This window comes from Falco naumanni, chromosome 3, assembly GCF_017639655.2.
Source record: "Falco naumanni isolate bFalNau1 chromosome 3, bFalNau1.pat, whole genome shotgun sequence".
Lineage (NCBI taxonomy): Eukaryota > Metazoa > Chordata > Aves > Falconiformes > Falconidae > Falco > Falco naumanni.
The window spans coordinates 112,322,531-112,339,340 of NC_054056.1; the positions used below are offsets into that span (position 1 = coordinate 112,322,531).

Genomic DNA, 16,810 nt, shown 5'->3' on the forward strand with positions numbered 1-16,810 from the left:
TTACTCCATGATCAAAACAGTCTTAAAACTCAGACCCTGTAGTTTTTAAGGTCTTCTATAATCTGGCCCACTTTTAGAGAACTACTTTTGTGGAAGATTCTGTTTCTTGGAAGAATAAAGTAGTTGTTTCCAACACCAAAACTTTCTGAAACTGAGCTAGCAGACAGAGTGCAAGTGAGGTCAAAGATGAAGAACGAGTGTGATTTTTTTCTTGGTGGGGACTGGGTTTAAGGTAACACTTTTATGTCTGTTTCTGTAATGTACCTACAGAGATAATCATAAATGTAGAAAGCAATACATATGACAGACTTTCCCTGTACTGATGTTAAAAAAAAATGAGTGGATTTCATTTTTCAAGTGTACTCTGAATTGTTTAAAAAAAAAACAAACTAGTTTTGAGAAAAAAATTATAGACAGAAAATCAGTATAAGGAAATTTTCTATTAATTGTAAGAAAAAAATCACTTCAAGGAAAAACTAAGACACAAAGATAGAAACAAACTCAACGGTATTAAACAATCATCCTGGTGTCCACCAGATACAGAGGGTTACGAGACTGCAACACTAGAACAGCATTTTGTTGATTTAGATTACTTTCTTTTAGATCTTGAAAAGGGTTCCTTTTTCTGAAAATTATTTGACACAAGGCATTAAAGTTACTCTTGATTATGGGGAAAAAAAATTAAATGAGAAAATAAAATTGTTGTTCTTTTCTAATTCTTTCAATGCTGTACACCACCAGGTAGTACTACTCCATAGACTTATTTCCTTCAGGCAATGTGTATGTTGGTTTTGTACATTTTAAAATAAACAGAAATAAATTATGCATTTTTGTCTTTTGATTATTATTTTTTTAAAAAAATAAATCACTGTGCCTCTTAATGGCATGAACAGGTTTATTGTTTACTTTACAACTCCACTCTTATCTTCAGTTCTCATTCTCCATGACAGTCATGTAGTGCTATCGAAAGTAACATATATTTTAATCTCCAACTAAAATCTTAGGAATGTCTTTTCTCCTGCAATGGAACCATAAAACATGAACAAGAACTGACAAGGTCTTCTCATAATTAGCTCTTCACTAATGGCAGTATGAGGTGGCAATATCCCTGTTCATCTAAATTAAAGATATAACTGCAGCTCACTATAATTATATACTTAATCTGTTTTTTTTTTTAAATGTAATAATAGAGCTTTCATTATTTATTCAAAATATCAGGAGATTTTATATGTCACTGCTGAAAATTATTATTTCTCTGTGCATCTTGTTTTTCTCTGAGTTATATAACTATATCTCTCTGTTACTGTTTCTGTTCCTAACAAAACTTACCGATGAAAAAAATGCTTATCATATAATTAGAACATGGAATTTTTAAATTTTTTACCCTAATTCTTGAAAACTACATCAAACTATTATTCTTATAATCTGTCCTGCCTTTTCACATATTTAAATTCTGAATAGGGCTTATTTGCCCTCTGTGAAAATACCTCTGAAAGTTAATTCTTTGTCTATTTTTTGTAATGACTGTATTTTCCTGGGATATTTTCAATACCACGTTACTGGGTATTGCATATTTTGTCAGTGAAGGGTTGCTTTAATTCAACACTTTCGTATCTTATCCCCTGCTGAAGCTAGTATGAGGAATATGCATGGCAAAGCAAATAAAGAAGACATATAAACAATGACAAATATCTTTGGTTTTTATTCCAATATCTGATTGAGTCTGATAGCCTTAGAGATTTTTGGTTTTTTTTCTGTAAAATCAATTGCATAATGATGTCTCTTAAGTGTTTTGATTTCTAACACATGGTGGTATCAAGGCTCTGTACATGTGGTATCCTTCCATATGGTCATTTTTTAGTGTCTCTTGCTATAATTTCTTTAAGTTTAGGAGGCCTGACAGAATCTGGCATGAACCCTATTATTTCAGTTTTCCTGTTCTCCACAGCCTCTCCATGGCTTTACAGATTAGGAATGCTTTAGGGACCCTTCAAAGACAGTTTGTGCATTCATTGTATTCAAGTTGGTCCTTTAGGTAAATAGTGGGAAATTATCTGGTTTTTCATTCTCAGCCATCGCAGAACATTTTGAACATGCACAGGAACATCACAACTTCACCCAAACAGAACAATGTGCTAGTAAACCCAGAAAGCTATTTTACACACTGGTATACTTACCACTTGCATAAGAGTAGTATGTCAAAAATTCCCAATAGAAACGATCTTCTAAATGTCTGAATATGAACTTTTAGATCTGCCCTGAAATATAAGCACTTCCCTTGCTTTCAAAAAATCATGTTTCTTAATATGACCACAGATGTTCTTATTATCCACCTAAATGTCCAGTACTTTATGAATCCCAGTAATCTCTTGATGTTAACATCATCTGAACACCACATCTAGAAATGGTTTGCTGTGTCTACTGAGCAGATGTTGAACACAGTCGGTTCAGATGGTAGAAGAAATACCTAAAAGGAGTTTCCTGACACAGTCCTCCTTGCTATATTTCTAACTAGAAATTTCTAGTGAAAGCTATAATCCTCACTTTGATTCTCAAACCAAGCCATTCTCCGATTCCTTCAATTGTCAGTGTTTATACCACCCCGCAGCTTTCATTCCTTCTTATTGAGCGCAAAGACTTCAAGGATACTATTTTTCCTATTTGCAGCACTGCTTTGAAAACTTTGAAGTACATGTTTATTTTTCTAACTGAAATTGGCTTTCAAACAGGCAGAAGGCCATCCATTTTTTAGGGCCACCTTTCTCTTACAGGGGCTGTGATTTGAGATTTTGCTATTATTGTTGCTTTTGCCTCTGTTATCAGCACTACTATATGCTAGAGAGAAACCTTAATTGAATCACACACACTTACTTTTACAGTCACCTATTTTCTTTGAGAATACATCACAATTTGTGAGAAGTAGTTGTCCTTTTTCTTCCCCACATTCCACACATAGCTCCCAATATCACAAAAATCACAGAATCCTTGAGGTTGGCAGGCACCTCCACAGATGAGCAAGTCCAACTCCCCTGGTCAAACTGGGTCAGCTAGTGTACATCGCTCTGGGCCATGTCCAGTTGGGTTTTCAGTATCTCCAAGAACAGAGACTCTATAACCTCTCTAGGTGACCTGTCCCAATTTTTGACTAATCCCACGGTAATAACATTTTCTTATGCTTAAATGCATATTGCCTCCTGTCATCTCACTGGGTAATACTCAGATGAGTCTTCTCATCTTTACTAATCTTCTTTACTAACCCCTATCAGGTACTTAAACATATGATAAACTCCTTCTGGGCCTCCTCATCTCCAAACTGAACAGTCCCAACTCTTTCAGCCTCTCCTCATATGACAGATGCTCCAGTTCTTAATGATTTCATGCCCCTTCACTGGACTTAGTCCAGTTGCTCCATGCCCTTCTCGTACTGGGGTACCAAATCCGGACCCAGCATTCATGTGTGGTCTCACCAGTGCTGCTGAAGGATCACCTCCCTCACCCTGTTGGCAATACCCTTCCTCACACAGTGCAGGACACCGTGAGCCACCTTTGCCACAAGGGCACATAGCTGGCTCATGTCCAGCTTGCATCCACCAGGACCTCCATCCGAGTACTTTTTTTTGAAAAAGCTGCTCTCCAGTCAGTTGGCGCTGCATGTGTCCTGGGGCACGGGATCATTCCTCTCCAGGTGCTGAACTTTGCATTTCCTATTACTGAACTTCAAAGGGTTCCTGTTCACCCATTTCTCCAGCCTGCTGAGACCCCTCTGGATGGCAGCATGACCCTCTGGTGTATCAGCCACTACTTTCACTTTGTGTCATTTGCAAACTGCGTAGTGATTGATTGGCCTCCAGCTGCGCTTTGGTCTGCTGATCAAACCCTTTGAGCCTGCCATTTCAGACAGTTTTCAATCCTCCTCACTATCCATTTATCTAGCCCATACTTCCATGTGTCTTGTTCCTACATGAGTATCTCTCACTCTTCCTTCATTTTTAGCAGACGGGGAGGTTATTTGGGAATCTGAATCACTTCCTATCATTGTGTGCTATCATTACAAAGTATTCTAATTGACAGATCCTACACCAGCCCTTAAAATAGCTCAGGCATAACTTCTTCCACTCCCAAAGGAAACAACCAGTTACTATGACTGTATTCCTTTCCTCTAAATCAGTCTTTGTTCTGTTATAGAACTTTGTGCACCGGCACTGTACTTTCCCATTTCCATTACACTTGTCCAAAAACATGATCAAAAACCTTTAACAGTGTTAAATTCTATCTCCTTCCTCTTCTAAAAACTCTCTCATAAACTTTTTCAAAGACGTCTAACAAGCTAATGAAGTGTGAATAATTCCATGTGAAACTGTATTTTACAATCTTATTACCATCAATTTGTAGTTCTTCCCCCTGCCCCAAACATGGTCTGTAGACCCTTCAGTATAACACATAATATTATTTTATCACTTTTCTTATTCCCTAATGCCACAAGGAGTTTTCAGGAAGTACTAGTACTGAAACAATCAAAGCAGTAGCTTCAGTGCTGTGCCCTGGACACCAAAATCCTATTCTTCCTCATTGTATACTACTGTTAAAGAAGAGTGCACGTTAAAAAAAAAAGGATTGCCTGACCTGTTCTCATGGCAATGAACTCTGGTGTGCTTTAGGAAGTAGCTGCATAATCAGAAAAAATCACTCATCATTACATCAACATTACTCTCACAGAGGGGAGTGGTAGAACTTCCACTGATTGCAGAGGGGACATTGGATCAGTGCAGAGTATATATCACATACGGAGACTAAAAATGAAAGTAAATGCCTTATGAAAGGTTCAGAAACAATAAGGCTGAAGCATGAGGATATTGTACATTCGAGGGTAGAAACAGAATGTTCACTCAATTATTTTTTTTTGCACAAAATAAACACAGCTACAAAGACCTGCCCAAAGGATGATCTCTAAGAACAACTGTGTCAGCGAAGCAGGCATGAAGTCAACAGAGGAAAACACTTCAAGAAACTAACTATAACCATAATAATATTTCAGCAGAGCACCTCTTTCTGTTGACACAGTACAGTCTTTCTGGGCTGTGCAGATTCTGCTATATTCCTGGCTTAAGCAAATGGTGCCAGAAGCTACAAATACCTTCTACCATGTCACATGAACCTGAAGACTGCCACGCTCACAGCTAAATAATAATTTGGTTATAGCCTTCCACCTAGTTGTCAGCTTTAGTCTTAGTTGTGGAATTCCTTGTGCACGGACCTGAAAGTGAATGCCATCAAAGGCTGTAGATACGGGATAGTTAGGTAGCATCTAACATAAGAGTTCTGGCCTTGCTCTATACAGAACACATGCTCCATTTTGCATTGCAGAACCAATTACTGATTTTACAGTGATTTTAGAAGAGTACAGCAGTGTTGCAATTTTCAAATTACTATAGGCAAGAAAATGGCCAGAGAAGTAAACAAAAGGACAGGCTGCCCATGATTTAGGCTGCCTGTCAGTCTGCCTGCCATCCATCTCTTCTTCACTGCTGCCTCTTCCTTTTATTCATAACCGACATTATAGATTTACTTATCTTTCCAACCCCAACTTTAAAAGTAAGAAAGGCAAAGTGAGGGAGAAAAAAAATAATAATCTCTGTTTTCCTGTAAAAAACTGCACCTGGAATGGAGAATTCTAAGCAGGCTGTCTTAAAAATAAAAGGAATTTCATCCTCATTATTCATTCCATTCTCTTTCAGTTATAAACATAATCCTTCTCCCCTTTCCATTCTATTCTTTCAGCATGGTATGTACTACCACTCATTTGATTATGTGAAATAAACAATGTGTAGAAATCTACACTGAAGTTTAATGCTCTTGAAATTTATTTCTGCAAAATATTTACAATTGGATGGCTTCCAAAAAAGACTAGTGACTACTCCTTTTTTCAGTATCTCCCAATGCGGCTTTTAAATCTTAATGCAAATTAACACTTACTAAGCACCTGCTTATGCTAAGGCTTCAATTATATTTTATTTCATCCTGCACTGAAATAACACGGTATATACAAAGACACTTAAGCACACTGAAGTGTCAGTGGTTACCTTTTTTAAAGCACTAACCATAAGACTCAAGATTTTACTATTTACAATAGAAAATTACTTAGTTCAAAACATCAAGTTAGTTGTGAAATCAGGCAAACTAATAAGAAACAATCTGTTGTCCTTATAAAATATATACATGATGTAAATTCTGTAACATGTGTTAGTGATGTAGCAGCAGAACAGATTCCATTTTAACCTGGAGATGAAACAGAGGTGAAACCCGGAGGTAAAAGCACAGGGCGCTCAATAATGTCAGTGGCACCTCGTACAGGTAAAACCTGTATTATGTCATCTGGCAATGACAGAATACACACACACACACAAAAAAAAAGATAAAAAAGAAAACATAAAGGAATATATATAAAGATTCACAGTTTTGATCAAAATCACTGCCACTGAAAGAGTGTCGTGAAGAGTCAGCAGAACTAGATCTATTGATCCAGGTTGGGTTTTTTTTTCATTTCCTCTGTTGAGTTTAACTTTGAAACTTTAAAAAGTGCCAAAAAAAAAGACCCTGTAATAAAAAGGTAACTGAAATGTTCTTTAAATTGTCCTTGCCTCATGCAAAAATATTTATCTGGGACTACTCAGTCAGACATTCTTGACTGCTCTTGACTTGGCTTATCTGAGGCAATGGAAATTCATCAGATTTTGAGGCATTTCAAATGCACAGGCAAGTATTTATTGTATCTTTATTTGGCAATTTGCCTATTAAAAGTCCAGAAGTATACCCCCATAATCAGCAGCTACTAGGCACCTGCCAGATATAAATTAATATTAGCATATTTAACATGCAATTCGCTAAAACAGGTTAACAGCAGAATCAAGGAGGGATATATTTCTCACACAGTACTACATAGCGTTATCTTCTAAGATACGTGAAATACGAAACAAAATGGAACAAGCTGTTGATTTTAGGACACTGACGCTTGGAACTGTTCCTGGGTAACTGGCAGCCTTTTATCACATACAGAAAAACATGGTAAATTTGCACAGATGGAACCACACAGGCATGGGGGGGTGGGGGGGTGGGTTTGTTTATTTGTTTTGTGGAATTAGGGAATTTATGCACACAGAGAAAACTCCCCTTTATCCAAATTCACTAAAAATCCAATGGTGTTAAGAAGAACATCTGAGGACAGTGTTTCTTAAACACTGAAAATTATTATTTTCTTTAAAAAAAAATATTAATACTATGTGCCAAATACAATATTTACCTATCTCAGAAGCAGCCACTGTGATGTTGTACCAAGGCGTCTCCTCTCTGTCAAAGATCTTGGCAGTCTTAATGGTCCCAGTACTGGCATCAATGGTGAAATACCTATCTTCTTCTGTGTTATGATCAATGAAATACCTATGAAGAAATACAACAATAAATATATACTCATTGTAGTATGTATAATCCAAAGCATCAGAAAGCTACATGAAAATATTACTTCCAAGTTTTTAAAATCATAGACATTTTTAAAAACACCCCAAAAAAGCTCTACATTATGGAGACACCTGAAGTAACAGGATAGCTCATTTCTTTCATAATTTTACAAGGTTTTTTATACATAGTAAGTTTTCCACCATGAATCACAAAGATACGAATTGCTAACAGGTGATATTTTACACAGCAGTATACAATCCTGTCAAAGGTAAGTTACACATATAAAATCATAAGCTGGAAAAGCAGAAAAAACCCCAGAACGATATTAAGATATTATTCTTCTGCTTGTTTGCTTGTCACTGCAAACCAGCGTGCTCAGTCCTAGTACCTGTCATGAAGCACGTCTCTCTGACATGAAGTTGATGCCATGATGACACAAGCCGTTTCGAACGGAGCCATTAGAGACTAGTAGCTAAACCAGCTGATTCCCAGAGCTGCAGGTGACACCAGCCTACAGGCAGAACTAAGCAGCCCCACTTATCTCCCTTAGCTCCCGGGCACTTTGCCTAGCAGGGACAGTAAAAGCCTTGAAATGGGTAATGGAAGCAGAGGGAGGGAATAGAGGAGGAGAGATTTATAAGACATTTATTTCTCAAAGCTGGAGACATTTACAACAAGTTTTAACAAATGAAGCAATTACAGACCCTATCAAGCCTTCTTCACTAACTTCAGACTTGATGAAACAAATAAGGAAAAAGATTCTAAGTCTTTTATATACCGTATTTGCTTTTACCTGATAATTTGTCAGCCCTGCTTTCATTCTGTGAAGTTTTTAACATATGGATGCTCTATATAGGTCAAAATGATTTATTTGTCCCATCCAATTGCTCTTATTTTTACATCACCAAAAGTGTAACTGCCAACTAATAAAAAGAGCAGTACACATAAAAGCTGTCAGGCTCAAAAAAGTTAAAAATAACTTCAGTTTTACTTCTCTCACAATGTACTTAGGAAGACTGTTTGTGGAAAGTAAAAACAAACAAGCAAACAAACTTTTCATTGAATGACTTATTGAAGTAAGATATGACATGTGAAAAAGCAAAAGAAATAAAGCACCAGAGGAGAAGGCAGCAATTTAACTGAGGCATCTTAACTGGTCAAAAGTTAAGGACACTCAGTGGAAAAGCCAGCTAGGACTTCATGGCTTAGGTTAGGAGGTTGTTGTTGGTTCCTTCTTGGAGAGAACCTGAATCCGCTTCCCCCCCTCTGCAAGAAGTATTGTAGATCTGCCTTACAACATGCTATTTTGGCTTGTGGCGTGCAAGTATTTCTTTTCATGCTTCTAGTATTTTCAGCAATTAAAGAACTGTAGGTCACGCGCTGGAAATTAAAGCAGCCAAAACCAGGCTAGCTCATCTTTCCTTCTGGCTTGCTCTCTGTGTTTCCATTCAACATTGTGAAGAGTGAAGCTGTTCACATATGACTGTGGCAGCTGTTGGAGAGACAGCAGACCTCAGTTCCCACCCATTTTATGTTTCCCTAGAGTAAGGATTTAACTTGTTGTTCCCTATCTGAGCTACAGTGAGAACCTACGTTCAGGTCATTAACTACCAGCACCTGAGAATACTCCACTTTAAAATACACCAGAAGTGCTCAATAAAGACACTTTGGATGTGCAAGATGGCAGCTGAAGTTGCTTCGAACAAGTAACAGATTACAACTGTCTCCATCCTGAAAACAGACTGGCAAGATCTTGATTATGCAGGGAATGGGGCAACCATTTTTAAAAATTTAATTCAGGAAATATTTTTTCAGAGGACATTATTTAATCAGCATGTCCCAAATTGGACGAAAAAAAAAATATCAAAACAATTATGTTGCCAGAAAAAAACCAACAAAAAATTGCTGAATTTCTAAGTGCTGAATCGCAGTGGGCATGCAGGCACCCTTACAAAAGTTGGTATGCTTCTTAGTGCTCAGTAAATAAGGAGATGAATTAAGAAAGCACTCTTGATCAACATTCATCAGTCACTGACAGTCACAAACTGAATGTTACAGTTGTCCAAGAAAAATTATGTTGCTTTAGAGGAATATTGGAATACTCTGAGGACCCATTACAAAACAAACAAACAAAAAAGGACCACACAACTACCTTGCTGGCATTATTTTATGTGCCGGTATTGGCCCAGGCTACCCACACATCTTTATTTGGGAATCAGGACCTGCATTTCAATGTCAAAGCAATTCATTTTTCCAGTCTCTGCAGGTCTCAGTCTTCCATGAAGCACAGATTTTCAGGTTCTCCAAGTGTATTTGTCATGGAAATGTTCTGAAAGATTGTGCCAATATTTGCAGAAAAGTTGTATCTGATGTGCATCACTAGCCTTACCTTTTATTAATTACAAAAACTTTGGAAACAGTGCTATCAACCTCTAAAAGTCCATAAAGTTGCCATGCTTGCCATGGAGTTATGTTGAGATTTGAACTTTTTACAGAAGATACATGCATCAGGTGAAGAAATCTCCCCCATGCCTTAAACCTTATGCTTGACAGTGTAGGGAACCTGAGCTATGACAAAGAGTTGGAACATCTTGACTATACTGCCTATCTCTGCCTGCAATATGGCAGAAATAATGAAAGTTCGGTTGTGCTGGGCAAGACGGGGAGTGCACATATACACAACTGTGTTTTCCATGATGAACTGGAATGCTGACGGGAAGCATAGGAAGCATAATTGTCCCTCAGTTTTTCTAGGAGACCCATCACTGGTGGAGCTTACAATCAGTTACGCAATGATAACATTTAATTCCTTCTCTCCTGAAACAGCCTTGTTTTTCTTGACTCTAGGGGTCTCCTGGTAATGATAAGAATTATTGCTAAAGAAAAAAAAAAAGCTTCACTGACCTGTTCTTATGGAATATGTACTGCAAATCCAAAACAATTTATAATACAAGAGTCTTGCCCTTGCAAACATTTATTACTGCGGACATTGTCTACTTGTTATCAACATCAGGCACAATGACTGCTCTGAAAGTCAGCATTGAGCTGATCACAGAACCAAAAAACCAGGGCTATTTAGTACTTTAGATGGTAGCTTAAAAATAGACCTGATTTCAAACTGGGCTGAAATGAGAAAAAAACTTAAAGCAGTAAGAATACTCAGCTGCTTGTGTATGTGTGTGTGACTTACAGCTAATCATTACCTCCCCCTCTGAGTAAAGGACAGAATTAAAATGACAAATATTTGTCCCAAATATGAATTTTGTGTAGAATAACCGAAGTTTGATTCTGTTATGAACTGTGACTACCTAACACTTCGTTTTCATAGACTGATAATAAAAGATGGTCTTAGTGTTTTAAATATGAACACCTCTTTCTAAATCAGTTATTTAAATGCATTCTATAGAAGCTCAAAGTTCTCAGTTTAAAGAACTTAGTACTGGATGAATAATTTCAGTTGTATTTTCTGTGTCACTAATGGAAATAAAGTGATCCTAAGGTAACTTATTTTACTAACACTTTTAATTCCAGTAACAGTAGAATAATGAAAAATGTTTCTAATTTACCCACAGTAGCATTTCCTCTTTGTGTGCATACAGTCACAGACATTGAAACATTTGCAGCTTGACACATTTCTCTTGATTGTGAATAAGTGTGGCCCTTTCTTATGCATTCCTGTTACAATGTTCAGTTCTCCTCCATTACTCCAGATTCTTTCTTACAATTGCTTTGTCCATCATATCCAAAGCAGCCATTTGCACTGCTGTGCTTTCCAACCTCCATGGATGTCTCAGTAAAACAAATTGCAGAAGATACTCCCACACAAGAGAAGAACAAGGAATCCTAGTCCAAAGCACTGATCACAAGAGCTCTAAAAATATTTTGTACAAGAACCTCCCTTGGTAGAGCCACCCATTTCTGCCACATGTAAGGGCCACTCAATTAGAACAAGTTTCACTATATTTAAAAAGTTCTTAACATTTTAGGCCTTTATAAGTATTAGCCACTGATTTATCAACATGTTGAGAATAGAGACCAGGTACATGCATAAATATAGCATATTCCAGAGCCAATGAAGGTTTCCTTAGGCATCTACATTTATTTCACCTCGTAAAAAACTTACTTTCAGCAAGATAACAGTGGCAACAAAGATAGTCATACCCTTCCCCTCCTACCCTTCCTTCCACCTCTATTGAGCTGTTTTTCAATGCTTTTTCTGGACTGCAAAAAGCTATAGTGCAAGTTTTGAATTTCAGAGTTAGTTCAAAAGTGAATTTTCACCTTAATTCAGTTGACTGTTTCTTCTTAGAATGCATTCATTTACAAATGAATTCATAACATTCATTGCAGACATTAGTTTACTTTTACTCATGACAATGCGGTGTGAATTAGCATACTTTTAATCATTGAATCAGCACATCTGAGTTGCATGGCAGATGTTAATAAAGAGACTTAATAACAAGACATGCCTAGATAAACAGCTCTCCATGAACTGTTTGTGTCCAAACCAGCAACAGAAACCAATCTTCAAGAAACTTCATTAAAAAGGATCATGAATATAGAAAACCTATTAGTTACACTACCTGAAGAGAATACGAAGGAAATTAAATACCAAAACTCGATCCTGAAAGCAGTGGGAAGTGCAACATGTACCACCTTTTTTATTAGGCAGAGTCACTCAACAGAAGGGCATCTCCAATTGCCACCCATGTCATTATTCCAGCTTCTGACCTGTGGTGGTCTGACCTTGGCTGGAGACCAGGTGCCCACCAAGCTGCTCTATCACTCCTTTCCTCAGAAAAATGGCAGGGGGGGAAAATAAGATGGAAAAACTTGTGGGTCAGGATAAAAGCAATTTAATAAACAAAAGCAAAGTTTGCACGTGGAAGCAAAGGAAAACAAAAAATGTTACTCTCTATTCCCCATCAGCAGGCAAAGTCTGGCCACTTCCCAGGAAGCAGGGCTTCAGTACACATAGCAGTTGCCCCAGAAGACAAACATCGTAAGTAACAAATATCCCTCCTTCCTCCTCCTTTCTCTTAGCTTTTGTTGCTGAGCAGACATCATAAGGTATGGAATATCCCTTTGGTCAGTTTGGAGCAGTTGTCCTGGCTTGTCCCCTCCCAAGATCTTGCCCACCCCCAGCCAACTGGTGAGGTGAGGAATGTCAGACAGACAGCCCCGATGCTCTGGGAGCACTGCTCAGCAGCGGCCGAAGCGCTAGCCACTATCAAGACCATTCTAGCTACCAAGACAAAGCACAGCACTCTGAGGGCTGCTATGGGGTAATTAACTCGGTCTCAGCCAGCCGCAACACAGGACCAAAGCGGGCCCCTGGCTCCTGTGACATCACCCCTTGCTTCCTGTCTTTAGTGAAGCAGTGGTTCAGTGGTGACAGATATTCCCACCATTTTTATTGAAAACTAAAAGCATTTGCAGGAATTAGAAAACAGAAAAATATATATATGCGAGACGGGTCTTAGGCAGAAGGGCACTCCTGGCACATAAACCAGTTTGCAGTATTAAAGTAGTCAGGCTCTATTAATACAGAGGCTGCTTAAAAAGGGAGAAGGTTTAAAAGCTTGAAATGGAGTTTAGGGACATTAATGATTTCCAAAACTTTTAGGAGGGCTTCTGAAGCTAAAACGCATAAGCATTTTCAGAATGCCTCTCCCTAAATTATTCAGTCTTAAGATATTATTAACATCAGTTTGTCACTTGAGAGACACGTGGCATAGTCTGTTGCTATTCCAGTATGTCTTTCTCCACTATTGTGTTTTAAGAGGGAGATGTGAGTTTGAGTTTTTAAATAGTTTTAAGTTTTTAACTTGTGGTTTTGTTTGTTTTTAATCAAGTCTTTAGCTTATCCTTTCATTATGCTATTTCTGTTTATTACCCTATTTACCAACTATAAACAAGAACTCTTCCAGAAATTTCCACCCTGCTACAAACCTGTCATTGGTAATAAACTTAAGATGATATAAACTTAATGAACTTAAGACAATGAACAAAAGAAGCCTGAGCAGCAGGTCAAGGGAAGTGATTCCCCCCCTCTACTTCGTTCTTGTGAGACCCCACCGGGAGCACTGTGTTCAGCCCTGGTGCCCCCAACATAAGAAGGCCATGGACCTGTTGGATCAAGTCCAGAGTAAGGCCACAAAGATGATCAGAGGGCTGGAGCACCTCTCCTATGAAGACAGGCTGAGAGAATTGGGGGTTTTCAGCCTGGAGAAGAGAAGGCTCTGGGGAGACCTCATAGTGGCCTTCTAGCACCACAAGGGAGCCTACAAGAAAGGTGGGCACAGACGTTTTAGTAGGGCCTGTAGTGACAAGACAAGGGGTAATAGTTTTAAATTAAAAGAGGGTAGGCTTAGATTAGATATTAGGAAGAAATTCTTTACTGTGAGGGTGGTGAGGCACTGGAACAAGTTGCCCAGAGAAGCTGTGGCTGCCCCATCCCTGGAAGCGTTCAGGCCAGGCTGGATGGGGCTTTGAGCAACCTGGTCTGGTGGAAGGTGTCCCTGCCCATGGTAGCAGGGGTGGAACTACATGATCTTTAAGGTCTCTTCCAACTCAAACCATTCTATGATTCTATGAACTTCCAAAGCCACATTTCAGCCAGATGTGGATTCACAGGTCACAGTACTTCTTTGGGCTTTTCTACTGAGACACAGGTAAATAGCCAGCTCTCTAATAACATGTGAAACCGATTACAAAGCAGCACTTAAAGAAGGTCATGGGAAGAGGATAGATCCTCCGTCAAGCCAACTGCACACACCACCTAAAGACTTACCAATTAGAAATCAAATGCCATTATAGGGAAATCTGTTAATAATAAACAATAATTAAAATAATAATAGTAATATTAATAAATAAATAGTTAAAAATTTAAGCAAATGAACCTTCTCAGAAACAAATGCTCAGACTGAAATTATAGAGACAATTTTTTCTTAAAATAAAAACAAACAAACAAAAGAAACTTAGAAAAAGAAGCATAAGCAACAACTGCACAGGGTGAGAGAGAGTGGTATACCAGGACGAACAGTGAGAGAGCTGATCAGCTGCAGCTCTGTGTTTGGCCAGCTGGAGTGCAACAAGACACGGCCCATGGTGGGACATAGTTCTGGTGCGTGCCTTTTATCTTCTCTCTGCCTCCTGGCAGCAGCACTCCTCATGAGTTGGGGAACAAGCAGAATCCCCTTGATGCTGAATGAAGCAGTGGGGTGACATTTCGTTGTCATGACTGTCTTGCACTACACTATCTCCCTTCCAGGATCAATCCGTTTCTCCATAGTTCAAACAAAATTCTCCTGGAGAGTTAAGCAATTGTGATGTGTGAGTCAGAAGCTGGCTGCCAGTACAGCAGGTAACCAATTTTCTCCCTGCAGCATGTCTGGTAGATTAAGGAGACATTAGATGTTCCAGAGCTCCTCAGCAGAAGGCTACAACTGAGAGCTACAGCCTTTAACTGTGCTTTCCAGTTGTGAAAATGTAATACATTTAACGACAGCTTAGAGAATGTAATCTCTCTGTTTACCATTCCTTTGGGTTTTTTTCAGACGGGCATAGCATAACTTGAGAAAAATAGAGTTCCTCTTGGAGCATTTGCAGTAACTCAGTTTGATACGCTGTTCCCACTGGGTTAGCTGGGGTGCTGGCTGCCATCTGACATCCATCAGCTGATCAGCAGTACCTTGTTGTCTCCCATATGGGACTCCTGGTTCACCTCATACCGAAATCTCAGCTCAGCAAAGTGGCAGCCTCTCCTCTCCTTGTCCTAGAAATGTGAGGTGGCGGATGCCGAGGGGCATGGGGAAATTGCAAGCACTGAGCTGCTGCCTCCCGGCAAAGCCTGGGAGAGGTAGCCACTACTGGTTTGCATTGCATGCAGAGGTTGGCTTCCTGATCCTGTTCTCATTCCCATCCCTTCTGCATTGCTAGCACACTGCTCACCTTGGACACTGGAAAATGGGCATGCTGTTTGTTTGAAGGAAATGAGCCATTTATGTACACCCATCTTTTCTAGCTGACAATTTCTGTCTGCATGTTTTAACTACCGATCATCTTTTCTAGCTGATTCTGCCAGTAAATGTAGGTTAAGAACAGCCCACATCCTTAGAGACGTAATTCAGAAGTGAAAGCAAGATAAAGGTTTGTCTTCTTTTCCTGACTACAACTGCCCAAATGCATTTCAAGTAGATGTGTTGATGGCTGAACTGTTATACTGAAGTTACTTTTTATTTGGAGAGATTAACTTCAGATTCCAATGCTGCTAAGAAATAAAGTGCAGTAAGTGTTACAAGAGAATAATTTTTTGTTCCTAAAAGTTTTACTAGCTAAAGAATAGTATTCTACTTACATATTCTTTTTTTTTTTCCCTCCTTCTACTAAAGACTAAACCAAATAAAACCAAAATTGATAGATGTAGGCCTATTTACTGGAGTTGAATGTCCCTATCAGAAGACCACATTACAGAGATGTTCAGATATGAAGACTGACTCTAAAAACACAAAAGATTTTTAAATACTGAAGGCATTCTGAAACCTGTGGAAATTATAGAAACATAAAGATGGTGTCCCGGCATGAAAAATCAGGCTCTCGGAGTCACCACACAAAGATGATCTGTCAGCGTTTTATCTCACAGCTCTAAGTGAGGGATGGAGGTGGTTCTGGTTTCTGTGAGATTTTGACCACCATCCCGAGCTGGATGCTTCCTAGTCAGAACAGCTGTCAGAACAGCTTACCAGTTCCTGCAGAGAGAGGGATGGACATTTTTGTATGTGGGAGGTCTGGGCCACATTGCTTGACAAGAATCAAAAATAATTTGAGGCCTCAAGGAGAAAAATCTGCAACAGGTCTCTCACCTCAACACTTATCAAGAAAGGTTTTAAAATGGTTCCTCCCTGTGAAGACAGAGCATCAGAGAAGAAATTGGAGAAAAACTCCCCTCTGTCTTTAGCCATTCAAACTAGAGCATTCTTTTTCTGTTCTGATTTAATGACAATCTTAGAGAAGAAGGATACTGGAGGAATACAGAAAGCAAATGAATGAAGGAGGTGAGATGGAGGAGGAAGACAGAGCTCCTGTCTGCTAACTAACTGTGAGCCACTCCCATACCCTGGGAAGATATTAGCCCGTCTCTGTAGGTGTTGATCACAGGATTATGACACTCTCATGCTTCCAGGGTCTGAGCAGAGTGGAGGACAGATATCTGCCTTTGCCTCCACAAGCACAGGACTGGCAGGATCTGGGAGGGGATGTTCCTCCATTGGGGATGTGAGGGAGGGACAGTCACTCTATATGATGGCACCCATCTCAGTAGGCTGCTGTAAGTACACCTAACAGCATCCTGTGCACA

At 39.0% G+C, this 16,810-nt stretch overlaps 1 protein-coding gene across 2 annotated transcripts in view; it reads right to left on the bottom strand.

The window, feature by feature from the left end:
* Positions 1 to 16,810, bottom strand: part of CDH18 (cadherin 18) — a 343,866-nt gene that overhangs the window by 42,261 nt on the left and 284,795 nt on the right. For both annotated transcript variants that reach the window (XM_040587697.1, XM_040587698.1), the window contains exon 11: positions 7,298 to 7,434. In XM_040587697.1, the coding sequence (XP_040443631.1) occupies positions 7,298 to 7,434 (137 nt within the window). The remainder of the gene's footprint in view (positions 1 to 7,297; positions 7,435 to 16,810) is intronic.